This window comes from Pituophis catenifer, unplaced genomic scaffold (assembly GCF_029215685.1).
Source record: "Pituophis catenifer annectens isolate HBS135680 unplaced genomic scaffold, rPitCat1.0.hap2 SCAF_1, whole genome shotgun sequence".
Taxonomy (NCBI): domain Eukaryota; kingdom Metazoa; phylum Chordata; class Lepidosauria; order Squamata; family Colubridae; genus Pituophis; species Pituophis catenifer.
This window is the reverse complement of record NW_027256881.1, coordinates 73,938,877-73,964,254: the sequence shown is the minus strand read 5'-3', so window position 1 is coordinate 73,964,254 and position 25,378 is coordinate 73,938,877. Positions and strand designations below refer to the sequence as shown.

Sequence of the window (25,378 nt, the reverse complement as noted above, 5' to 3'; positions counted from 1 at the left end):
TTGGTGATTTTTAGAAGTGTTGGAGTACAATGTGTATTATCTCTGTTTCCATGGCTAAGAATCAGTGGTTTGTAGTCCAAGTCATATAGAGAGTGCTGAGTTTGGTAAGGCTCACCTGGTGTCACATCTTGTGTTTGGATCCTGTGTGGGTCCTTCAATGACAGGATGAATATGTGGATCAGCATATCTATGTTAGACCACAGAAAAGACTTCTGAATTTTTGACATGTTCATGGGAAACAGGCTATTTGACCTTCTATTTTCACTTTTGTAATTTTGATGCTAAACTTGAATGCAAAAAAATATGTTAGTACAACTGATACATTACTTGTTTGTATTGTTTACTGATTCAAATGCCATAATCTGAATAAATTGGTTAATATTTTATCTCTTTTGTTTCCATTATTTGTATAAATATAGTAATATTTTGAAGGAGATCATTGCAAATTTCCCAACATTTGCACTTATATTGAGAAGAGAATTGTTTCAAAGCAGGGGTGAAATCCAGCAGGTTCTGACAGGTTCTGGAGAACCGGTAGCAGAAATTTTGAGTAGTTCGGAAAACCAGTAGCAGAAATTTTGAGTAGTTCAGAGAACTGGCAAATGCCACCTCTGGCTGGCCTCAGAATGGGGTGGGAATGGGGATTTTACAGTATCCTTCGCCACGCCCACCAAACTACGCCCACCAAGCCACACCCACAGAACCGGTAGTAAAAAAATTTGGATTTCACCACTGTTTCAAAGGAAGAAAAAGGGAAGAAAATTTGGAAGTGCATAGGAGAGACTTCCAAAATTTCTCTCCTGCTGGATGTGTTGGATTCTACTGATTTTATTTTCTGAGATAGATAGGCCTTGGTCTGGAACATCTGATGGGCACCACGTTGAGGAAGTCTAGTATAGGAATGACACACATTATATTTTTGTCATCAGCTTTCAAGCTCTTTAATCAAAAAGAATATAGAATTGCTCAAACCATTTGTCTACTCGTTAACTAAAGCTTTATTTAATTTTTGAGGTTCTGGTTGTAATTCTTTACTCATTAATTTATGGATTTCCTGTATTACACTTTTGACATTCATTCCATTCTTCGATGCTTCAAGTGCTGCATCATTGAAAGGAAATATAAGGATAAAATCACCTACACGGGGGAATGGACGTCTGTCTTTATCTGAGAGAAAATAAGGAGGAATAGTTGGCTTGTGGGTGTAGAACTCTAGTGAGTTAAACCAATGTGTGGACTGCACAGACTCACATAGCGAATGACTAGTTCTTAGCATCTGTCTGCTTTTGGATAATGGCGTTTGCGGCATGTGCATCTTTTCACGTAATTGTGAGGTCAACGTTTTACGAGGGGATGCACTAGCTGTTCTGCCATAGGTGGCTGTTCTTTTATTGATCTGCAAACACGATGGAGAAGGGGAAGTTGTTGCTGATTTGATTCCTTTCCCACAAGCCAGGAAATCCAGTGGGACCTCTGACTGGGTTGTCAGCATATATTGCGATCGGCTGAAGCACGAAAGCCTCCGATTGGTCCCTCTGCTTTTTCTTAGAGTATCAGCTTCCTTGTAGTTCAGCAAGTCGACAATGTCATGGAGCAGCTTCCTTTTGACAATGACATCACTGGTACAGTCTAAACGCAGGCCTGGGCTGTGGTTTACTTCTAGAAGCCAGGGTTTCATTTTCTCATCAACCAAAATGTCAAACCCGAAGAGCTCAAAGCAGTTGGAAGTGAATGGTACTGAAGTGGTGATGGCCAGCAAAGTTAGAATGACTATATGGTTGATTCTTTTCCACAGGAGTAGGTCATCAAAATTGCAGCTCCGTAAATAGGCCCGAAATCTGCTAAAAGTCCATTTGCATCCAGAGCCAATGACTTCTTTGTCCTTTCTGTATGATGGTCCAAACTTGTTGATGCTTGAGTTTGTCAAGTGAGCGTAAATGTTGTCAAGGGAACTAAGGTCAAACTTCTCTGTTGCAAACCTCACCAGTCCTTCTTCGTATACATAAATTGTAAGGGGGTAAAAGCTTGTAACGCAAACATAAATACGGAGGTCCCATTTGTATCCAGAAATAAGCAAAGGGTTACTGATATACTTTTGCACAATTACCATGCAGTCATAAACAAAATCCTTAATGTCTTGAAAAATGAGGATGCCTCTCCCGCGAGACCTGTCAACTGGCTTACAGATCCAGTAACTCAGTTTTTTTCCTGGTATTTGCCTCTCCTTGGAATACTCAGTTATAAATTTTATATAGTCATTGGGCATGATGAAAGCCACTGGACTGAACTCATAAAGGGTGGTTCCATAAATTCCCTTCATGCGTTTCAGATGTCTTGCCAAATAATCTTTCCGAGTGATTCTGATGGTTTCTGGATGGTGATTGAGCCTCTGCCATGGTTTGATGTTCTGGTGTTCTGTCATCCGGAAAGGGCAATTCCTCCAGTACAAGTTCCAGTCTTCATTATCTTGCTCATGCTCATCGTATTCAATCCAACCACGTTCCAATAAAATTTCACGAACTAGTGAAGGTACGCTAGCGTGGAGCCGGAATACTAGTGCCTTGGTGGTGCCTCCAGGCTCAACTTGTTTTGCTGTTGTGGAACTCTTACTTTCTAAAAAAAATTAATAGAGGCAAATAGTAGGGCAGAAACAATTCATTCAATTGATGTGAATGATGATATCACAAAAGAAATGCTATTGCTATCTATTGCTAGCTCATATTTTCTAGGCCAGGGGTCTGCCATCTTGGCAACGTTAAGACTTGTGGACTTCAACTCCCAGAATTCCTCAGCTGGCTGAGAGTTAAAAGTCCACAAGTCTTGAAAATTGCCAAGTTTGGAGCCCCTGTTCTAGGCTAAAAAAAAATTAGATGCTCTATAAACTAATCTTGGGACAAGTTCTTTCAATCCAGATAGTATAAAAATAACCTGTATCTTTAACATTAAGTGGGAATATAGGAAACAATTTGACAATCTTCTTTGGGAATAAGGGCTCTGAAACTGGAACAAATTGTGAACAACTTAAGTCTATGTTTTGTTCTTAAACTCTGATTTCCCCCCCCCCAGCCTAATTGGGTTTAATTGGATAATTGAAACATGAGACATATTTATAAACCAGATCACTTGTTCAGATTCCTCTCCTAGCTGTCTGTGCCAAAAGGAAGTCCAAATATCTTACTGTTGTTACAATGTAAGAGCTCTATTAATTGAAATCCAAAGAATACCTTGTCGAAACATTCTAATATATAGTCAGCATTCAATATAGTCAGCCAAATGCCTACAAACAGGATATTTTCTTTTATGTACACTGAAAGCATATGCACCATATTCTATTCTATATGTATTCATTAGGGCCATTCTGTTAATATTCCCCAGAGGCTAGTATTAAGAGGCCCACTACTCCTAGTCCTGTTAAGTATCATATGCCTATCATGACCAGCAACCATGAATAATAATGATAACTTTTTGATTTAAGAATCTGAATCACAAGCTCTACTTGTCTTCATCAAGTTTGTAATTCTGTGCTTCACACTGATATACAGGCAGTCCTCGCTTAATGACCACAATTCGGATTGACAATTCCATTGCTAAGCAACATGATTCTTAAATGAGACACCACATGGCTGCAATTTTGATTGTACTGCCAGCTTTTCCATTGACTCTGTAGGAAGCCAGATCATGAAATCATGAGGACACTGTGGCAGTTGTAAGTGTGAGGTCCTGTGGTAAAGTTACCTTTTCAATATTCTTGCAATTTCAGATAGTTGCTAAACAATTGCTCATTAAGTGAAGACTACTTGTACCTATATTATTCTTCAGAGAACACTTTTCTTAACTAAATACTATTGCTGTATTTCGAATAATGGTTCCTATTGACTAGTTCATTAAAAGCAAACTTTTTTTTTTTTTTGCCATAATTTCCCAGCCTTGTGTTCTATAAATTTATTTGACTCCGTGTCGATAATTCCCAGCCGTACTTAACTGGAATTTGGGATTAGCTACATTGAGAACTAAAGTTTGCCTGGGCATGAATGTTGAACATGTCAATAAGCACACCAATTCCCTTTTGGTAGCAAATGCAAAGCCAAGTGAAAGATAGAAGAAGAAACTCAGAATTTAAATCTCCAGAGAATGTGGCTTCCTCTGTTGACAGAAAGCAACAAGCTGGATAAAGTGGCTTCATCTTGGCTGACATGTCTAATACTTTAGTAGTTTTCTGCTGAGGTCAAGTTGAGAGTCTGCTAGTTATGGAAGCCCAATACAACTGGAAGGGAAGATTACAACAAGATAGGAAGATCTATACATTATATATTGCTATAATCTATCCTTGATTTAAACTGTAATCTGAGTCATAACTGTTACATCCAGTGATATTATCTGAAGTGTGAAGTTTGCTCTAAGTGTACACCTGTATTACACAGTGAAACAATAAATATTCTATTATTAAACTATTCCAGTAGTATTCCTGGTTGTCAGAGCATGTGCATCAGCCTACTGTAGGTTATCCAACAGCAAAACAAACATTTCTACCAGTTTTTACATTTGCTCTTGGAATCCTCATGGTTTAAAGTGCTTCCAACTGATCCTTGCGTATTTACTCAAATCACATGCATGTTCAGCTGAGTTCATATTTGTAAGAATTCCTATGTAAGCCTAGAATTGTAACTTTAGGATAAGGTGTCAGCAGGCTGATTGGCCTCTTTCAGTCATATCTGCCAGAGCTACGTTAGCTCATGATGACTCTGCTCAACTAAAACAAATCCATTTATATGTATAGTATCTAGGCCAGTTTTCCTGTTACTATATAGGTAATCCTTGCTTGATCACCATTCCTTTAGCAACCGTTTGAAGTTACAACAGTGCTGAATTAGGAAACTTATGGCCAGTCCTTGAAGTGGCAACAGCACCACAACCATTACAAAATTTGCAGGGTCCTGCTGTTATACGAACACCATTTGTGACTTTTCACTACTGGCTTCCAACAGCAAAATCAATAGGCAAGACAGCAAGAATTTGCCAATGGCAACTGCATGACATTTTGTCTAACTCAGGGGTGTCAAACTCACATCACGGCGGTGTCAGGTGACATATTAGGACTTTTTCCTCCTTTGCTAAACTGGCCATGGGTGTGGTCAGCATGTGATGCATCCAGCCTGCGGGTTGGGAGTTTGACAGCCCTGGTCTAACCACTCATGAGATTCACCTAACAACCCACAACTGAAGCTGCAGTGACATCACACTTTATGACCATGCTGCTTAACAACAGATTTGCTGATCTCAATTACTGTTGTTAACTGAGGATTACCTGTCCATCTACATTAGATACAAAACAGATGCTCTGTCTATAGCAGGGGTGGGCAACTGTGGCCCTTTTATAACCTGTGGACTTCAACTCCCAGAATTCCTGAGACAGCCAAGCTGTCTCAGGAATTCTGGGAGTTGAAGTCCACAGGTTGTAAAAGGGCCACAGTTGCCCACCCCTGGTCTATAGGCATAACTTATGTGTATTTGTGTCAAATTTGACAGAAATGAAACATTAAAACTAAAGAAATCAAAAATACCTTTCCCTGGGCTTCTTGGTTCAGCAGGATTTTCAGTACTGTAAATATGTAAAAGTAAATGATTATCTGTTAATATCTGATAGTAAAAAAACGTGTAACATATTCAGATCAGCCTAGTAAATGGGAAATGACCTGGTATTTTATGGGGACTGAAAGAGCTTTATATCTAGTAGAGATATCTCTCTATTATATCTCTGTTCTGAAGGTAGCAAACATCAAATCATAAAAAACAAAAACAACTTTATTAACAGCAATAATTAATTGACTGATTATCTGCCATTAAATAGTTTTCAACTCCCAAGGAGTACATGGATAGATTTTCTCCACGAACAACAATAGTACAAAAATCATTATAAAATTAATGAAAGTTCATAAATAACAATTCTAGACAGAGTAGAAATTATTTAGCAATTACTCCACTCTTTGGAATTCACTTAATTCCATTTGAGGTTACTAGATCAACCTGGTATGTTTTCAGTCGCTGCGGAGAAGGTGATTTTTAAAAATCTCACTGTGGCCAGTAAGCAGAGTTTGGCATTCACGTTTCTTACATTTCTGTTCTGGATTTCCCACATCACATTGGTAGTTCTGACAATGTGGTTACAAAGTCCTCTATGCCGATCGGTCATTAATGCTTTCACTTGTATTAAGTCTTGTTTTGCTTTGCCCTTTCCTGATCTTCTCCATCTAAATTTAGATTTGTAAATTCCTTGGAGGGAAAAATACTGTCTTTTACTTAAGTCATGCCATAACCTCTTTTACTGACAGCAGGAGATGAAATGACCATTTCATTACAGGGCTGCTGACTTCTTTTATTGATCCTTATTTCTTCACCCTGTGAAACTTTCACCCTTAAACTCTTTTTCATCTGATAGTTTCTGTAGTGAAATCAATGTCACTGGAGGGAAAAGAAGCAGGTTAAGTTATATTTCTCTGAGGAATTGGAAAGACCCTACCATCACTATCACCAACAAAAATGTAGTTTTCAGAAATAGTTCTACATTTACATACAACCATGAGGATTGGACAGCTTAGTGATAACCAGATCTTTCTTATCCATTTTCTTTCTTTCTTTCTTTCTTTCTTTCTTTCTTTCTTTCTTTCTTTCTTTCTTTCTTTCTTTCTTTCTTTCTTTTTCCTTCCTTCCTCTATCTATCTATCTATCCGTCCATCCGTCCATCTGTCCATCCATCTATATCTATATCTATCTATCTATCTATCTATCTATCTATCTATCTATCTATCTATCATCATTTCTGTTTTCTAAGAAATTATTAGATGGCTAAATATCAGCATTTTAGCTAGGAGACAATTATCTGTAAGAAAACATTGCAAACCATATTTCTTCCGTAGCTGTGCAAATTTTATCTTTTCCATGGCTGGAATCTTCCTTTTCCCAGAGTGTCATCTTGACCATCTCATGCCAATTTGAAGCTTTCTTTCTTCCATTCTAATTGCCCACCTTTTGAGGAAAATCCACCTTTTGAATGTATTGTTTACAAGTTCCCAATCGCCATAGAAACTCATGATGTGGCTCAGGTTGCCCATTCCAACATTCTGTTTCCTTGTTCTTTTGTTCTTCTCAACAGAATATTCAGTGATAGTCCAATATCACTCACTGGATGATTGCCAAATCTCTATTATCTGTTTCTGACATACAGTTGTGTAGAGTGGACAACAAACACTGTATCATATTTGATTCCCACAGAGATTTGAACAAAAGATGAAATCAAAATATCTGTTGCACATTTGTTTTCCTTGTGGTTCTATTTGCATTTAATTAAGCAGCTATACTTAAGAGAGAGCCGTGGTGGAGCAGTGATTAAAATATGGTATTGCATTCTAACTCTGCTCACACTGCCAAGAGTTCGATTCCCTCAATCCTGACCAGCTGAAGGTTGTCTCAGCCTTCCATCCTTCCAAGGTCAGTAAAATGAGGACCCAGATTGTTGGGGACAATATGCTGACTCTGTACACCACTTAGAGAGTGCTGTAAACCATATACCTGTGAAGCGGTATATAAGTCTAAGTGCAATTGCTATATTGTAATGCAGAATCTTTGATGCTGTGGTGTCTACCATTTGAAATAATTGTTTATTAGATGTAAACTTTAAGGTAAGCTGCAGTTTTAATTCCTTTGTTATTGTAGAAAGTCAGCACCCACCCCTCAGAAGAATGAAACATTTTGGGAAATATTAAAAAGGCAGAATATTATATTTCCCTAATGGAGAAACATAGTTGTTGTTTTTTTAGAGGCGGGAAGCAGCTCCAGTCTCCTTGCCCCCAAGCAGAAACTTTTAGAAATGCAGATTTGGTAATCCATTCAAGACAGGATGTTTTGAAACTCCCTGCAGCAAAGTCCGAACAAATGCAGAATGGTAGGATTAGAAGCAGCCCCCTCACTCAAGATCCAAAACAGGACAAAGCCATTAAGCCACAATAGGAATTGCCCAACACTCTTTCAGAACACAAGCCCTTTCATTGTACTATCCCAGAGCAGTCCAAACTTCACCTGGGAGCTCAGATAAACAATAAACCAGAGGCTGACCAGATTAGCTCAGACAAACACCAAGGATTTGCATTTTCTCTTTTGCCTATACAGCCAGCTATAACCCCTACATAACCACTACACGACCCCATAGGAATTTGACAATAGCCAATAGAACACATGTTCTTGCACAGGAACAGGAAGCTCAAGTGTAAAGCCTAAATGTAGGTATAAAAAACCCTCCCTTCAACTCCATTTTGTTAGCTGCACCAGAACCATAAATGGTGGTGGTTCTGTTTATCATTAAACCATCTTTTCATCAGCCTCTATGTTTCCAGTGTCTTTCTTCCAGCTTGGAACTGAACCAGATGTCAGGGTTCCAAGTAACACCCCCAACGAAATAAGATTCTGAGGCTCGAAGTTCCTCAAAGTTCCATTTTATTAGAGATGTCATATTGGCACATCTGGGAAAACCCGAATCTGAAAGCTTCCAAGTTTTTCCACCCATAGAAAAGTCCAAGTCCCTGCCCAGCACCCACATGTCCATTACATGGCCCAATCAATGCACCACCCCAACTGGAGAAGCCTCCCAGGAACACCGCTCCAGGTACAGGGCAACATGTCCTTGACACTCAGAGAGTGGAATGTTGTTATGACTATATATTTCCCCTGCTCCATACAATCCCCCTTCCCAGTTTCCCACAGCACTAAATGTAGCAGGCCTGAAGATCCAATGCAAAGATGGCTTCCAGACCTGATACCAGATGGATATTTCTTCCAACATTATATTTATTTAGCCTTTCGTGCTATAAGTACAGCATAGTTTGTTGTCCAGGAATTCCCTATACATGGATAACTTCATTGCCATAGCTTCTTGATCTTGGACTGGAAGGCTTTCTTGTAAAAGATACCTTCTAGCAGATCTGTCATCTGGCAATCTTTCAAACATAAGCCAGTCCTCTGGGAAGTTGGTAAATCCTCGTGCTCCCAAGCTTGCCTCCAGCAATCTAATTTCCAATTTGGGTTTTGCTTTTTTTGAGGGGGGGGTTTTACCCATTTTATTCCTATTGCTCTCAACTCAGTTTCTCTTCTGGAAGTGAGCTAAGATCTATAGTTCTTTGGGAGTGGAAGGTTCACATACCTTTCTCCTTGGGTGAGTTTGGATGATAGTGCCGGTGCTCTTGGGGCATAGCAATTATCCTCATGGTCTTCAACACAACCCATCTGTCCAGCCTTGACTCAGGGAAAAGGCATCATCTAAATTTGCATCTCTACTTTGGTTGACTTTTTAAAATTCAGATGAAAATTCAGAAGCTATCGAAATAAGCATTAATAGCTGCTTCTTACCTGCATCTTTCATGGAGCAAATAAATCACAAAGTTTCAAACAGTTGCCTAGCAATGTGAAACAGATCTTAGAAACACAAGCAAATATTGCCATCGTCACAAAAACCTTCAGCTACCCCTTTCTTTTCTTTAGCGCATTTACTTCCCTGTCTCAAGCAGGATCAGAGAGATCATAGATGACCAATTACTTTGTCAGCTCTTGTTCTTGCTGGACCCATGCAAAGCTCATCAGTTAAGTTTTCTTAACAAGAGTAGAAACAAGAGCAGAGATATTTGCAGCCATTAAATGCCTAGAAGGATTGCTGCAGAAGTTGATTAAAAAAATGTTATTTTATTCTTTCTTCTCTTTGGTATATTAATAGTAAAAAACCTTTTTGTCTTTTTCAGTTTTAAAAAGAATTCATTGTAATTTGCAATTTCATAATGTTACTGTTTGATTTAGACCATATCATTTGTTATTCCCGATAGATATATTCTGCATTTTTTAAGAGTGACTTTAGGGAATCAAAGATTAAAAAAAGGGGGGGGGGGAAATGCAGAAGTTGCTAAAGCACATCTCCCAGATTAAGTGACATTCGTATAGGCAGTCCTTGATTTACAACAATTCATTTAGTGTCCATTCAAAGTTACAAAGGCAATGAAAAAATGACTCATGGCCATTTTTCACACTTATGACCATTGCAGCATCCCTACATTCATATGAACAAAGTACAGATGCTTGGCAACTGACTCGTATTTATGATGGCTGCAGTGTCCTAGGGTCATGTGATCACCTTTTGCAAACTTCTGAAAAGCAAAGACAATGGGGATTTAACAACCATTTTAATAACTTAATAACTGCAGTTATTCACTTAACAACTGTGGCAAAAAAAAGGTTGTAAAATGGGACAAAACTGACTTAACCACTGTCTCGCATAGCAATGGAAATTTTGGGCTCAGTTGTGTTTGTACATCAAGACCTACCTGTATAAAAGGTTGATTAGCAATGTCTAGCTGCCCAGTCACCAGAAAGAAGGAAAAAAGAATAATAATTAGGAAATCCTACCAACTTCCTAATTATCTTCAAAGGGAGCTCAGATCGTGTCTCTCTGCTGCGCTCCATTTTCCCCTGTTCCACACCTTGAAGGCACTCAATTGGCCAGAGTGGTTCAGCCAATAGAAACTAACTTCAGCAGTTCATTTCTATACTTCCTTTTGCTGGGATCTATGAAATAGTGTAGTTTTTATTTTTATTTTTAATTTTTAAAATAGTGCAAGAGACAAAAAAAGTCACCAGCAGAGAAAAAGAGTAGAGATTATACAATTAAAAAAAGAAAAGAAAGTCTAGGAATATTTTCTTGATTCTGAAAAAAAAACCACTTAAAAAAAAAGGTAAAATGAAAATCAGTGCTATATTTTTCCACTATTTATCTTTGCTCCAGGAATTCAGGTGGCCTACACTGGACTCCATCCTCTGATTTGTTCCCCATTACAACCATCCTATGAAGTAGGTTGGGCTCAGTCTGTACAAGGAAAGTTCATAATACTGCACAGTCTTATCACAAAAGTAGAATCAAAAAAACCCTATGCACGTTGTTATAGCAGTGCCTTGAGCCTTCTCATGGTCATCATTCAGGCCTTGCTCTGTTGTCCAGTAAATATCCTTATGCAAGCTTTGATTTAGAACCTTTTCTACATAGATTTCCTTAATTAGAGATTGGTTGACTGAGCATCTTGCTGTGATGTGATTGGCTCCTCGTTAGCAGTGTGAGGTGTTCTAGAAGACACCTTGGATTCCAGGTATTCAACTGCTCCATATAAGACCATTGCCACAATCAGTAGAGTTACCAGAATATACAGTTTGATGGAGACGCTTAAGAAGGTGCTGTAGCCAAAGGCTATGACAAAGCCCAATGACTCCCACAGGCGGTAATTTGCAAAGGCTGCCTCTTTGTGCTTCTCAAATAAAATTCCATAGAGAGCTATAAAAAATAAATGAGAGAATGATATCAGATAACCGTTACAACATCAGCTCAGATTTATGTCTTTTTAAACAACAGTTGTCACCTATTTCAAACAAAGGTGATTCTGCATTAAAATCTTTTATTATACCTTTCCTTTAGTATCAAGTATTTGCAGGGCACTCTGTTATAGATTGGGATACCTTTTATGGCTGCAGGGAAGCAGTGTCCTGATCACATCAAACCAGGGATGAAATCCAGCAGGTTCTGACAGATTCTGGAGAACCGGTAGCGGAAATTTTGAGTAGTTTGGAGAACCGGCAAATACCACCTATGGCTGGCCCCAGAGTGGGGTGGGAATGGAGATTTTGCAATATCCTTCCCCCCAGGAGTGGGGAGGGAATGGGGATTTTGCAGTGGGGTTGGAATAAAGGTTTTGCAGTATCCTTCCCCTGCCATGCCCACCAAGCCACGCCCACAGAACCGGTAGTAAAAGAATTTGGATTTCACCACTGCATCAAATCCTTTGGCTCACATATCTCTGCTCTGAATGGCAAAACTTCATTGAGGCTTTTCTCTTTTTAGACAGAGAAGTGGGTTTGCCCTCATTTGCTGCTTGAGATATTTTTAGCTTTGCAAATTTAAATGCAGCGCACACATATTCTGAACAAATGTTATCGGGGATGAATGAGACTGAATCCTGCATTTCTTTAGGTGTGCTTTAGGGGGAGCTCTTGATTAGTAGTAGCTCCCAACTCTAAAAGACAGCTTGCTTCGGTTCTGAATGCTGATGAATTTTTGACCATTCTCCTTAAAATGTAATGATCCTTTCGTGAGAGAACTGGGCCAAGGCTCAGCATATAGCTTGGAGTAGTATATAGATAGTTCTTGCTTACTGACCATTCATTCAACAACTGTTTGAAGTGATGACAACGCTGAAAAAAGAGACTTATGACTGGTCCTCAAAGCTGTGGCTGTTACAGCATCCCTATGATCATGTGATTGTGATTTGGGCACTTTGCAATTGGTGTGAATTTAAGATACTCGCAGCGTCCCGTGAACATGTGATTGCCATTTGTGACATTCACAGCTGACTTCAGAAAAAGCAGAGCCAATGAAGACCCAGTTATGTGATGTTGCACTTAATTACCTGCAGTGGTTTGCTTAATGACCACAACTAGAACAGACAGTGTAAGTCATCTCAGTCTACTATTTAACTACCCTGTGAAAGAAAAAAAAAGAACTTCTGAGCATGCAAGGAGAGCATACAGGGTCTTTTATAGAGACTATAGGAACAGACATTAGATTCTTCAGGGGGTATGCCGCTTTTATAACACTAGTGCCCAATGAATAGTACTTAGCATGAACTCATGTAACCATTAGATAATTTAGATCAGTGTTTTGCTTTGCTTTGCTGGCTGAGGAATTCTGGGAGTTGAAGTCTACAGGTCTTAAAGTTGCCAAGGTTGGAGACCCCTGATTTATGTGATGATTTGGAGCAGTGATATATAATTTGCCATTGTCTTCTTCAGAGCTTCACCTTACTTTTACAAAAATTCTGTCCAACCTACAATTCTGGGAATCCCAGGCAATTCCTCTCTAATTATTCATCAGAGTTAATCTTGCTTAGCTTCTGAGATCAGCTAAGGATACTATTTGTCAATGTGAATGATAAAAATAAATCTTCACCCATAACTTTCAAATGGATTGTAAAAAAACAACCAACAGATATAAAATAGGCTGTTATGTTACATTATGATAGTTTAACAATGATCTTTCTTAATTGTCCTGTTCTTTCCATCTCCTTTTGTAGTGTTAGTTTAGTAATTTGAGCTTACCATTTCTCGGAATTGAAAAGGCAAGCAGAAACACACAAAGATCTTTGAATGAAACCTAAACAAGTCTGGTTGCGGGGTGGTACAGAACTTCAAGGTGGCAAACAGTAAAAAAAACACCTCCTTCAAAGGGTCTTACTAAGGTTGACTGATGCCAGGCCGCTCCCTGGCAGTGAAATTCTAGAGGGAGTATGCAGAATATGTTGCCTTCTAAGATAAATGTATTAAGTGTTGCTACGTTTTAACAATCCTCAGGGATCAAATAATTTTATGGGTTTGGAATGAAGTTTACTCTGTTCATTATTTTAAAGGGAACTGGTGTATCCAAAACTCTGACTATCAGGGGTGCTATTCAGCAGGTTCTGACAGGTTCTGGAGAACCGATAGCAGAAATGTTGAGTAGTTCGGAGAACAGCAAATACCACCTCTGGCTGGCCCCAGAGTGGGGTGGGAATGGGGATTTTGCACTATCCTTCCCCTGCCACGCCCACCAAGCCACGCCCACCAAGCCACACCATGCCCACCATGCCACACCCACATAACCGGTAGTAAAACAATTTGAATTCCACCATTGCTGACTATCGAAACTGCAATACAAAATCCTTCAGGTTTTTCCCTTTTCAGAATTTTACAATGTATTTTCTTTCTACTAAAATGGAGAAGGTGTTGGGGGGGGGGGAAGCATGCTTTGTAAAAAGCATTGCATTAAAAGGCACGTATTAAGGAAAAATGCAACTACATATATGTTCAAGAAATTGTATACATTTTTACGGACACAGAAATGTAGGTGGATCTTCCTGCAGTTTTTTAAAAATTCATCAGATTGGCATAGAAATAGAGCGTGATCATTGTGCACAGAAGGACAGGCCTAAATGGCCATCCACAAACAGAACATAGTTCAATCCAACAGTTCATGCTGAGGAAGCCCTTTCCAGCAAGGCTAATACAGTTGCTGATATTATCTCCTTTGCATAAAGCCTACAATCCTATTTCATCTTTCTGCTGGCCTTCTCTCACTATAAATGCTTACCGTTGGTTAGTGTTTGCAAGATAGCATCTGCTACACCCCAGATGGCAGGTATTATAAAAAATAGGGCAAGTTGGTTTGAGTGAGGTTTCCAGAGCAATAGCGCTATTATGCAGCTGAGATAGAGAATGGCACCTGTTGGACGAAGCAAAGATCATGAGAAAACAGTAAAGAACATTCCAATTCACACTTTATGAATTTAAGAACTGCTTGGCTTCGTAGGACCCAATATGCACCTTACCTATAACTTCCTTTCTAGCACCCAGTAAACTCTGGAAGAAAGAAGCAGGATTGGTCCAGACAAGGAAAAAATGAAGGTAGTGTTTCTCAACCTTAGAAATTATATTTTCTATTGCCACAAAGGACAGGACTAAAACCAGTGGGTTAAAATGAAGGAAGGTGGTTTAGATTAGACATTAGGAAGAATCTCGTGATTGTATGAAGTGTTAGGCAGTGGAAAAGGCTGCCACATTATGTGGGAAGTTCTCATTTGCTAAAGGTTTCCCACAGAATGTGGATGATCATCTACTAGATATACTGCAGAGCAGGGGTGTCAAACTCGCGGCCCGCGGGACGGATGTGTCATGTGCTGGCCACACTCCTACCCCTGATTTAGCGAAGGGGGAAAAAAGTTGCAATACGTCACATGACAACAACATCACACCGCGAGTTTGACACCCTTGCTGTAGGGAATCTTGCACTGAGCCAAATGCTGGTCTGCATGACCTCTAAGGTCTCTTCCTCTCTATGGTTCTATGGAACAAGTACTCCATATATCACCTGACCTCTCTCATTCAGGCAGCCTTTTCCCAAGCTGCCACATTAGCCTCTAAAAAGATGCTGCTGCTGTAATATGCCTTTAAAGCAGCAGCCTCCTTTTCCCAAGGCTATTCCAATGGATAGCAAAATAGTCACATTTATGTAAGATCTAAAGCAATTCTTCCAAAACATTTTCAAAGTATGCACAGCCCTAAGACCAATTTTTTTGTAAAAAAAATAATAATTATCTATATGAATACATTATAAAAAGAGTACCAGAATTGATGATATGAGGTCAGGTACTGAAATTAATAAGCTGGATCAAAATTTCATGAAGCCCATAGATCAGGTGATTTCCAGAACACCTTCTCCAAGTTGGAAACCTTCAGCTCCTTTACCTACAGACGGTTTTCTGAGAACTCTTGGAATTATAGTGAATTATAATTCTGGTACCCTTGGAGAATTTTTCAATAAAGTTACTGATTTAGAAAATATATTTATATAACTATTGGGACAGTTGCTTTGTTATCTTGCTAGTGATGGGAAGTTCTCTAGATTGACTATGTCCTTGAGCAATTGCTTAACTTGTATCCAGGGGTGGGCTGCTGGGGGTTCGCAGGGGTTCAGGAGAATCTCTAGCTAAGATTCTTTACAGTTTGGAGAACCCCAAAATCCCACTCCTGGCTGGCCTCGCCCAGCCCGCCCCTCCCAGGAGTCCCCACATGGCCCATTTTGGATGCAGGTAAGTGCAGGGTGTGCGTGGAGGCTTGGGAAGGGCCTACTGGAGGTTTGGGAAGGCTGGAAATGGGCCGTTTCCAGCCTCCAGAGGCCTGCAGAACGGTGGTGGGTTCCTCCCGGTTTGGTCCGGTTCGGCCGAGCCCGTAGCGGTGATGATATGATGTCACCGAACCGGTTCTCCCCCCCCGCCCTCCCACCCCCCCCACATTATTCTTATCTTTTATTTGGTCCCACCCCCAATCTATTGCTGCCTCCTGAGTCCCAGCTGATGACTAGAGGGAAAAAAACTGTTTAAACTCTTGCCGCGGGGCTTCAAAGGGCCGTCCTACAGCTGATCAGTGTTAAAAGCAAACAAATGAGTCGGGTCGTAAGTGCGAGGACTGGTCGTAAGTGCAAGGACCTTCCAGAAATGACTCTGACCAGCTAGCCACGCCCACCTAGTCACATGACCTTCAAGCCACACCCACAAAATAAGCCACACCCACAGAACCGGTAGTAAAAAAATTTAGAACCCACCCCTGCTGCAGAACCTGGGGAGGCCATTTTCGCCCTCGCTCAAAGAAAGCCTCTGTAGCCCGGGGAGGACAAAAATGCCACCCCACCATGATGCAGGAGGCCAACTAGGCCACGCCCACCATGGCCATGCCTACCCAGCAACCAGGCAGAGAACCCCTTGCTAAACTTTTTGAAGCCCACCCCTGCTTGTATTCTATTCCTCAAAGCTCAAGTCAAATCCACTTAGGCCATTACAGTATGCAAGCACCCAGTTAGCTTTTACCTACTCAATGTAAAAAGAAGCTTTCTACCGGTGAACTGGTAAATCTTGCCAAACAGCAGGGAGGCGAGTGAGTTTGTAGCTGAAAAGCAGATCATCACATACCCAACGAAGTTTATCCCAAGCGCACAGGTCACATAGGACTAGAAAGAAAGCGAGAAAGAGAAGTGCCCACAGTTATTTTATTATACAGAGCAGCAGCTTCAATTTTCTTGTTTGCAGTTAAAGGCCTGATGAGTGCTTCAGAGTGTAGGTGTTGAATATTCATGCAACACTTACATGATCAATAAAGCACTATTCTCTGTCTCGCTATAAGCCTCTAAATGCAGAGTGCAGGTGCTGTGCAATATGGGTAGACAACTAGGACTTTGATCAGTTACTGCAGCTGTTCTTAAACACAAAAACAAGTGAAAACTGGACCTGGAGTTGAAAAGACACAACCTACTCATCCTCAAAGTAGTATCCTCCAGGTGTGTTGTAATTGCTTGATACCTATCCCTTTGGTTTCCGCCTGTTCCAGTAATCTAATAGAGGTAACATGTTCAGGGTCTCCTTGATGAAACAAGGTCATCTCGGAGGTTCTGGGAAGTGTACGGCAGGCCTGCCTTACGGAAGAGCCTCCCCCTGGACAGACCCACCCCTTTTGGCCTTCTGGAAGGTTGTAAAGGCTTGGCTTTTCCCCCAGCATTGGAACTGGATACTAATGGAACTCTGGCATTTGTATGTGTAACATGTTGACGATGAGTTTTTTTTAATAGGTGCCTCAACTTGTTTTTTTTTAATTGTTCTATATTATGTTTTAATATTTGTTCAGTACTCAGAATTCCACCGGTGGCCATATAAATGTAATAATAATAATAAAAAACCCACCAGTCATTTCAACACATTGGAATTCTTAGCAAAGATGGAATTCTTTGGACATATTGATGAAGAATTCTGAAAGTTTTAATTCTGATGCAACTGGAATATAAAAACCTGGCTATGCTCCTGAGCTTGGAGCATTACATGCGCCAAGGGTTCTGCCTCCTCGCTATATTGTTAATGGGACAGATGTCTCGTTTTTGTATGTACTCAAACGTTTTAATAGCTTTTATTGTTTTAACATTTTTTATTGTTGTTATTGTTTTTTGATGTTTTTTCAAATTTTAATTGTAATATATGTTTTGAATTGTGAGCTGCTCAGAGTTGTTTGCTGAGATGAGCAGCTATAGAAATCAAAGGAAGGAAGGAAGGAAGGAAGGAAGGAAGGAAGGAAGGAAGGAAGGAATCAGTCTGTCTGTCTGTCTGTCTGTCTCTCTCTCTCTCTATCTCTATCTATCTATCTATCTATCTATCTATCTATCTATCTATTTATCTATCTATCATCTACCTACCTACCTACTCTTTGAGTAAGCTACTTTGATGAAGTGGTTTATAAATTAACAGTTTTTACTGTGTACAGAAACAAAAACTATGCCTAGAAAATAGTTATCCTAGAAGGCCTTGCTACCTATACTTGTGCGTCTTTAATCCCAATATAATTCCCAACTGATTGTATTGTTTCTTTTTAAAATATTTCCAAGAATTAGAGCCAAAGGAAATGTACAGATGACTACATCTGGTGGCACATCATTTAGATGAGTTTTCTAGTCCCTTGAGAGAGTGTCTACACTGGGTACTCTGTGGTGAGATTCTGTGATGAACTTCTGCTCCTTCTGCATTTTTTCACTTAGCACCTGAAATAGATTAGATAAACCTATATTTTATAACCCACCTTATTATAGTCACTAGCCAGGAATCCCTGCTCAAGTCCACTATACATAGTCAACGGTATCAAGAGACACTGGCGTTTATCTTTAAGACGTTGAAATGTTTCCAGAAAAGTGGATCTAAAGGATGACACGGGCTTTTCTTCACTCTCTGCTTGGTTGGTTGAGATTTGATCCAGAAATATAATCACTAGCAACACAGCTAGAATCTCACTAGCTGAGAAAGAAAAGGAAATAGTTGAACAAACAAAATCAACAGAGTACATTGTTGTGTTTGGAAAAATTGGTGTTTAATAATAAAGTCATATTTCTTGGCTTATTAAGTGCTACTAATTTAAATTAGCAATATTAAAAATGTCTTACTTTAACCCAAAGCAAAATACTTTTTGGGCATCCGTTTTGCACAATTCTTTTTGCTCAGCTGTGACGTTTGTGTTATGACAGCAGCAAGGAAAAAAACAACCCCACAATCTGCTGTTGCATACAACATTTGTTACCATTCCAGGTCAAATCAAAGGCTTTACTGAGATTAGCATGAATATAGTATCACACATCTGTCAATATTGCTTCTGCTCCAGATGAGCATATGTTCTGAGCCATTTCCTTGCAATGATAGTATTTTCTGAATTACATGTGAAAGGACATTATACTGAAAGTGGAAATGTTAATTTTTATTATATTATATTGATGGAAGCTGAAGTAAATTCAATCCAATCAAATGGATTGAATATAGAATTGAAATGATCTACAAAATATTCAGAATTTGGTAAGATTTACCGTTTTTCTGTTCATATTTTGAATGGAAAATGTTACCTTCAAAGCATATCATGTCAAAGCATAACTTTTTGATCCCTAATATTTGAAATTTGAAAATATTCGGCTCAGTGATTTGGGGGTGTAGCCTCTCCCTTGACACAGGCTGTGGATCTCACAACATAGGAATAAAAATAGCCAAATCCATGCTGCATTAACTACAGTTGAACTGAATCATATTGAATGCCAACCAAGAAATGGCGTTAACACTTAATAATTATATATTAGTGGTTTTCAAACTGTTTGCTGAGGAACAGAGCTTATCCAGGATTCACCAGGAAGATCAACCATTTTGAATAACCTCCTGGAAATGCACATCAATATTTTAGTTTAGTTGCAATAAACACCCAGGTGAGAAGTTGACTTTGGTTTGTATTATATTCTTTATCAATACCTAATGGAATGTGTGCACAGCTGTCCCTTGTAGTGAGCCACTGAGAAGCAAAGGTGGGAATGTCTCACTGAAATGTTCTCAAATTCCAGATTAACTCTGTGTACCATTTTTGGTTAGCCAATCCTCTTAGACTTGAAAAAAATACAAGAGGACTTCATATTGCAATTAAACTATCATACATTTTCCTATACCCTATGGATATTCTTTTTAAACTTCTGGTTTTCCAGCATTCTTCCAACTTGTTCTAATTACTAACTTAGAACATAAAATAATAGAGTTGGAAGAGACTTCAGAGGTCTTCTAGTCCAACCCCCTGCTCGAGCAGGGAATCCTATACTATTTCAGATAAATGCTTGGACTTGGCCTATAGCTTTTACTTATAGACTTGGTCTATAGCAGGGGTGAAATCCAGCAGGTTCTGACAGTTTCTGGAGAACTGGTAGTGGAAATTTTAAGCAGTTCAGAGAACCGGTAGCGGAAATTTTGAGTAGTTTGGAGAACCAGCAAATACCACCTCTGGCTGGCCCCAGAGTGGGGAGGGAATGGGGATTTTGCAGTATCCTTTCCCTGGAGTACGGAGGGAATGGAGATTTTGCAGTATCCTTCCCGTGCCACGTCCACCAAGCCACACCCACAGAACTGGTAGTAAAATGATTTGGATTTCACCACTGGTCTATAGCTTTTAATTCTGATTCAATTCAGATAGCTTCCTACACACCATGCCTTCGATCCTGAGTGAAGGAGAAATCCAGAAAAGCCTTGTATGCTATGAACACAGACACCACAGAACATGATCCAATACTTTCTGCAATGTTCCTAAGAATATTTCAAGGACAGACAAGAAACAATGGATTTAAATTAAAAGGGAGATGTTTTTGATTGGGTTAGGGAAAAAAAAACCCTTCCTAAAAATAAAAGGTCTTCTTATAAGGGAATGGATGGCTTTGAGAGATGGCGGACTCTCCTTCACTAAAGCATTTAAACAGAAACTAGAGAGCCATCTGATGTCAGGGAGGCTTTAAGAGTAGATTCTTTCTCTGGTCTGGAGTATTCTCTAATATCCTGTTCAAATCTTACATGTAGGGATTCTATATATATGTAAGATGTCACTTTTCTCATTTTAATATTTAATTTTAGTATGTAAAATATATGAATAATTTGTAAATCCTTTTTAAAGCTTAGGGGATCCTATTGTAAACCTCCCAATTTTTCTTATTTGACTTTGGTCAATTAATGATTTTCCATATATTGAAGTTCAGCGCCATTGATCCTCATCGCTGGTCAACCTTGATCTCTATTTGAGGGTTTTCAGAAGAGAATAGATTTATGCTCTATGCCCGTGATGGTGAACCTATGCCACAGGTGGCATGCAGAGCCATACCAGTGGGCACGCGAGCTCAGCTCCGGCGTGCATGTGCACACTGGCCAGCTGATTTTCGGGCCTTCTGGGCCCACCAGAAGTAGGGAAACAGGCTGTTTCCTGCCTCCAGAGGGCCTGGGGATGTATGGGGAAGGCCCATTTTTCTCTCTCCCCAGGCTCCAGAGGCTTTCTAGAAGCCTGGGGAGGGCGAAAATGGCCTTCCCCACACACCTGGAGGCCTTCCAGAGGCCAGAAACGGCCCGTTGGCCAACTTCCTAGAAAGCCTCTGGAGCTTGGGAAGAGCAAAAAATGGGCCTACTGGGCCCACCATGCCATCATGTGCCAAAAGTAGGGGGAGTGCAGGAGGGTGTCACATGCGCATGCATAGGTGGTGGGGCGCATAGAATTATAGGTGTGGGTGGGCACGCCCATGGCCCCCCCACCTCGTTCCCCCCACTTTTGGCACACGATGGCAAAAAGGTTAGCCATCACTGCTCTATGCCATTCTGAACTATCTCACAATTAAGAACTCAACATTTGATATATTAATTTATTCATTTAAATCTTGTCATGATGGAGCTCAAGGCATGAAAAGCAAATTTCTTAGATCAGGGGTGTCAAACTCAAGATCTGCGGGCCAGATTCGGCCCACGGGATACTTAGATCTGGCCTGCAAGGCCGCCCTGGAAACAGCAAAGGATCGGCCCGTGGTACCTTTGCCAGCAAAAATGGGCTCCCGTGCTCCATTTTCGGCTGCGACGGCCTCCTGCAACCCTCTGCCAGCAAAAATGGAACTCTGAGCTATGTTTTCTCTGGGAGAGTATTGCAGGAGGCAATTGCAGCTGAAAATGGAGCTTGGGAGCCTGTTTTTGCCGGCAGAGTGCTTGGGCCACCACAGGCACCCCTGACACGAATGATGTCAAGCTGGCCATGCCCACCCTGGCCACACCCACTCTAGCTCCCCAAGGTCAAACACAACCCTGATGTGGCCCGCAATGAAATCGAGTTGATACCCCTGTCCTAGATAATCTCCCATCAAAGCACTACCTAAACCAAGAACCTAGCTTTAGTAAAGTCCAGCATTATATAACTTTAAAATGTGCTCTAATACATTATACATACAAATTATTCACACTTTCCTTCATCAGATGCCAAAGATGCCTGAGAGAGCTTACCTGTGTAGATTCCCATCAAAGTATAGATCAAAGTATTAGATGGTCCTTTTGACGTCACAGTCCTATTTGTGGTGTTTACCATGCAGCTGCCTATACCACAGCACTCCAGATCTGCTTCTGTGAGATTCGCTAATATTAAAAACATAAAAAGGAAACAGGGATTTATTAATGGTCACCATTAAAAATGAATGGTGTATATGCAAATGAAGGCCAAATATACAATCCACTTGTGATTCTCTGTCATCAGTTTTCAAGCTTTATTTCAAGGAAATTTAAAGTGCCTTGGTGTTCTTATTTCTAATCCAAGCAATATCCGTAGGGTCTATGATATTCTCCGAGTTTTTTCATTCATTCATTCATTCATTCATTCATTCATTCATTCATTCATTCGTTCGTTCGATTTCTATAGCCACCCATCTCAGTCAATGACTCTGGGTGACTTACAATTCAAAAACGTATATTACAATTAAAAATACTAAAAACATTTTAAAACATCCAGATTAAATATATATAGGAGAAAGATATTTGGTCTATTAGTAATATAGCCTGGAAATGGGGCCATTTGCACCCTGAGCACCCCAGGCAGGAGAACATAGCCAGGTTTTCAGGTCCTTATGAAAGGCTAACAGAGTTGGGGGCAGAGGTGGGTTTCAAAATTTTTTACTACCGGTTCTGTGGCCATGGCTTGGTGGGCTTGGTGGGCGTGGCTTGGTGGGCATGGCAGGGGAAGGCTACTGCAAAATCCCCATTTCCTCCCGATCAGCTGGAACTTGGGAGGCAGAGAATAGATGAGGGAGGGGCCAGTCAGAATTTTTACTACCGGTTCTCTGAACTACTCAAAATTTCTGCTACCGGTTCTCCAGAACTGGTCAGAACCTACTGAAACCCACCTCTGCTTGGGGGCCATTCTAATCCTCTGTACACTCTGTTATAAAAAAATAAATTCCTAAGTGGTCTTTCGTGTGCATTCCTGCTGCAAAGTCCTTCTCTCTAAATTACTTTCCGTGGTCCAGAAGTTCAAGCAATTATACCAAGAATTTGCTAATGGGTTAATGCACATGATAAAATAGAACAATTGTTTGTGATTTCCCCCAAACCAATAACTGTGCCTTTGAGATGAATATGACCTTATGAAACATTTCAAGAGTACCACTAACAGTTTCTGATTTGTTCCTAATAGTAATGTTTGGTCAATCAGGGAATTTTATCCATTATGAATACAACTTCGTAAAATTGCTCATTATCAGTGATTTTAATTAGTAACATTCAATCCCAAACAATTTCTTAGAAGAACTGACTACTGTTCTAGTCCATCTAGCCTCTATTATCCTTTCATTAAAGGATTAAATCAAACTTAAAATAAAAACAATTAAAATAGAATATAAATCCATAGGCTGATTCCTTAGTGTAAATGCTAGAAACATTATTCATTAGAGTCACCTTGGTACTTTGTCAGATGATTAGTAAAACGAGTGCAAAATTGCATGGGATTATCTAATATACTACACCAAAATCAAGCAAATTATGTTCCGATTTAGGGCAATATATGAACTATATCTGGAATCAGTTATTTGCAAGCCCAAGAGGCAGAGTAAGAGAACAAAGGTCTGCTGAAATACTGGAGAAGAATTTTAAAAGCCTTAAAATATTTCCTTTCCCATTACATTATTTACAAATAACAGAGGCTTCATGTATCTTCTTTACTTCAGAGGTGGGTTTCAGCAGGCTCTGACCAGTTCTGGAGAACCGGTAGCGAAAATTTTGAGTAATTCGGAGAACCGGTAGTAAAATTTCTGACTGGCCCCACCCCCATCTATTCTCTGCCTCCCAAGTCCCAGTTGATTGGGAGGAAATGGAGATTTTGCAGTATCCTTCCCCTGGAGTGGGGACAGGATGGAGATTTTACAGTATCCTTCCCCTGCCATGCCCACCAAGCCACGTCCACCAAGCCACGTCATGCCCACCAAGCCACAGCCACAGAACCAGTAGTAAAAAAATTTGAAACCCACCACTGGTGGGTTACCTTTAACCCATAATTACCTTTATTAGGAGTCTGGCCAAAGACCAGAGATGCTATTAGATTCCCCCAGACTCCAGAGGATCGGTATATCAAAAAGAAGATTCCAAAATACTGGGTAACTATATGTTTTCCAATTTTGCCCACTTTCTGAGCATATAAATTGCCGGCCACGGTAAGATAAGTGCACTTGGCTGACCAGAGGGGAGCTGCTCCCAGCCCTAAGATCACAGATGTGGGGATGAGTGTGAACCTGCCAAAAACACGTAATTTGGTTACTTTTATGAAACAAAACATAATCCCAAAATACTTATCATTCTACTGAGTTTCAGAGAAATTTATTATTTGTACTCCCTCTGCAAGAACAAAAACAGAATGCAAGGGAGGCAAATCATGATTCATATGTTTTGTCATCTTCACTCTCATGCCAAATCCTTACACAGTTGCATAAGAAGTCATGACACAAGTATAGAATTAAAGCATCACCAACAGAACTTCAAATTGCATCTTTGCAATGTTGGCACCAGAAACTCAAGTGATGTCCACCCACTATTTGCCAAGTATAACAGGATTGTTTCTGGGTAGGGTTTCCACAGTGCATTAATAAAATCAAAACTAGGCCTGTGTAAAGAATTTTACGTGCAATGACGCTGTGAAGCTGCAGCTGTGTAGAATGAAACAATACGGTAAATTTGTTCAGATGGACTCCTTACCATTCCTATTTAAAATTTATTTCCTAAATTTATAAGGTCAGTTTGGTGTATTGATGAAGGCATCAGGCTCAAAACTAGAAGATGATTTGCTTTAGGCACAAATCCAGCTGGGTGACCTTTGCCCAGTCACTTCCTCTTAGCCCTAGAAAAGTAGGCAATGGCAAACCACTTCCCAAAAACTTTGTCAAGAAAACTGCAGGCAGTTGCTAGCAGTCAAAAACTGACTTGAAGGCACACAAACGCACACGTTTGTACGCCCTCCCTCATTTCTGAGAGTTCAAGGCAGTTTACAGAATAGGTCTCTCTTCTTCTTTTTACCCCCATGACAACAGTCCTTTGAAATAGGATGGGCTGAGAGAAAATTGTTAGTTATAATTCTGGAATGTCCACATCAGTGGTGGGATTCAAATTTTTTTTTACTACCAGTTCTGTGGGCGTGGCTTGGTGGGCGTGGCATGGCTTGGTGGGCGTGGCAGGGGAAGGATATTGTAAAATCTCCATTCCCACCCCACTCCAGGGGAAGGATACTGTAAAATCTCTATTCCCTCCCCACTCCAAGGGAAGGTTACTGCAAAATCCCCAATTCCTCCTGATCAGCTGGGACTCGGGAGGCAGAGAATAGATGGGGGCAGGGACAGTCAGAGGTGATATTTACTGGTTCTCCGAACTACTCAAAATTTCCGCTACCG

At 40.2% G+C, this 25,378-nt stretch overlaps 2 protein-coding genes across 2 annotated transcripts in view; both read right to left on the bottom strand.

Annotated features, from left to right (window-relative positions):
- Window positions 1-979: 979 nt before the first annotated feature.
- TTLL2 (tubulin tyrosine ligase like 2) lies at window positions 980-9,363 on the bottom strand. Its single transcript, XM_070951277.1, has 3 exons — window positions 9,191-9,363; window positions 5,562-5,599; window positions 980-2,613 (listed from the first exon to the last, which is right to left on the bottom strand). Exons 1-3 carry the CDS (start codon window positions 9,271-9,273, stop codon window positions 980-982), a joined length of 1,755 nt encoding a protein of 584 aa, XP_070807378.1. The 5' UTR covers window positions 9,274-9,363.
- A 1,442-nt stretch (window positions 9,364-10,805) lies between these two features.
- UNC93A (unc-93 homolog A) overlaps window positions 10,806-25,378 on the bottom strand; it is a 38,625-nt gene continuing 24,052 nt past the window's right edge. The window contains exons 4-9 of the mRNA XM_070951265.1: window positions 24,000-24,229; window positions 21,960-22,088; window positions 18,223-18,434; window positions 16,477-16,612; window positions 14,201-14,332; window positions 10,806-11,356 (exon numbers count right to left, since the gene is read on the bottom strand). Coding sequence (XP_070807366.1) covers window positions 11,085-11,356; window positions 14,201-14,332; window positions 16,477-16,612; window positions 18,223-18,434; window positions 21,960-22,088; window positions 24,000-24,229 — 1,111 coding nt within the window. The 3' untranslated portion in view covers window positions 10,806-11,084. The remainder of the gene's footprint in view (window positions 11,357-14,200; window positions 14,333-16,476; window positions 16,613-18,222; window positions 18,435-21,959; window positions 22,089-23,999; window positions 24,230-25,378) is intronic.

Coding starts and splice junctions, on each gene's coding strand:
- TTLL2 (XM_070951277.1), bottom strand. CDS start 9,273: ATGGGTTGTGTTGAAGACCATGAGGATAATTGCTATGCCCCAAGAGCA. Junction 5,600..9,190: donor AAACTCACCCAAGGAGAAAG/GTATGTGAACCT, acceptor ACATATTTACAG/TACTGAAAATCCTGCTGAAC. Junction 2,614..5,561: donor ACCAAGAAGCCCAGGGAAAG/GTATTTTTGATT, acceptor AATTTTTTTTAG/AAAGTAAGAGTTCCACAACA.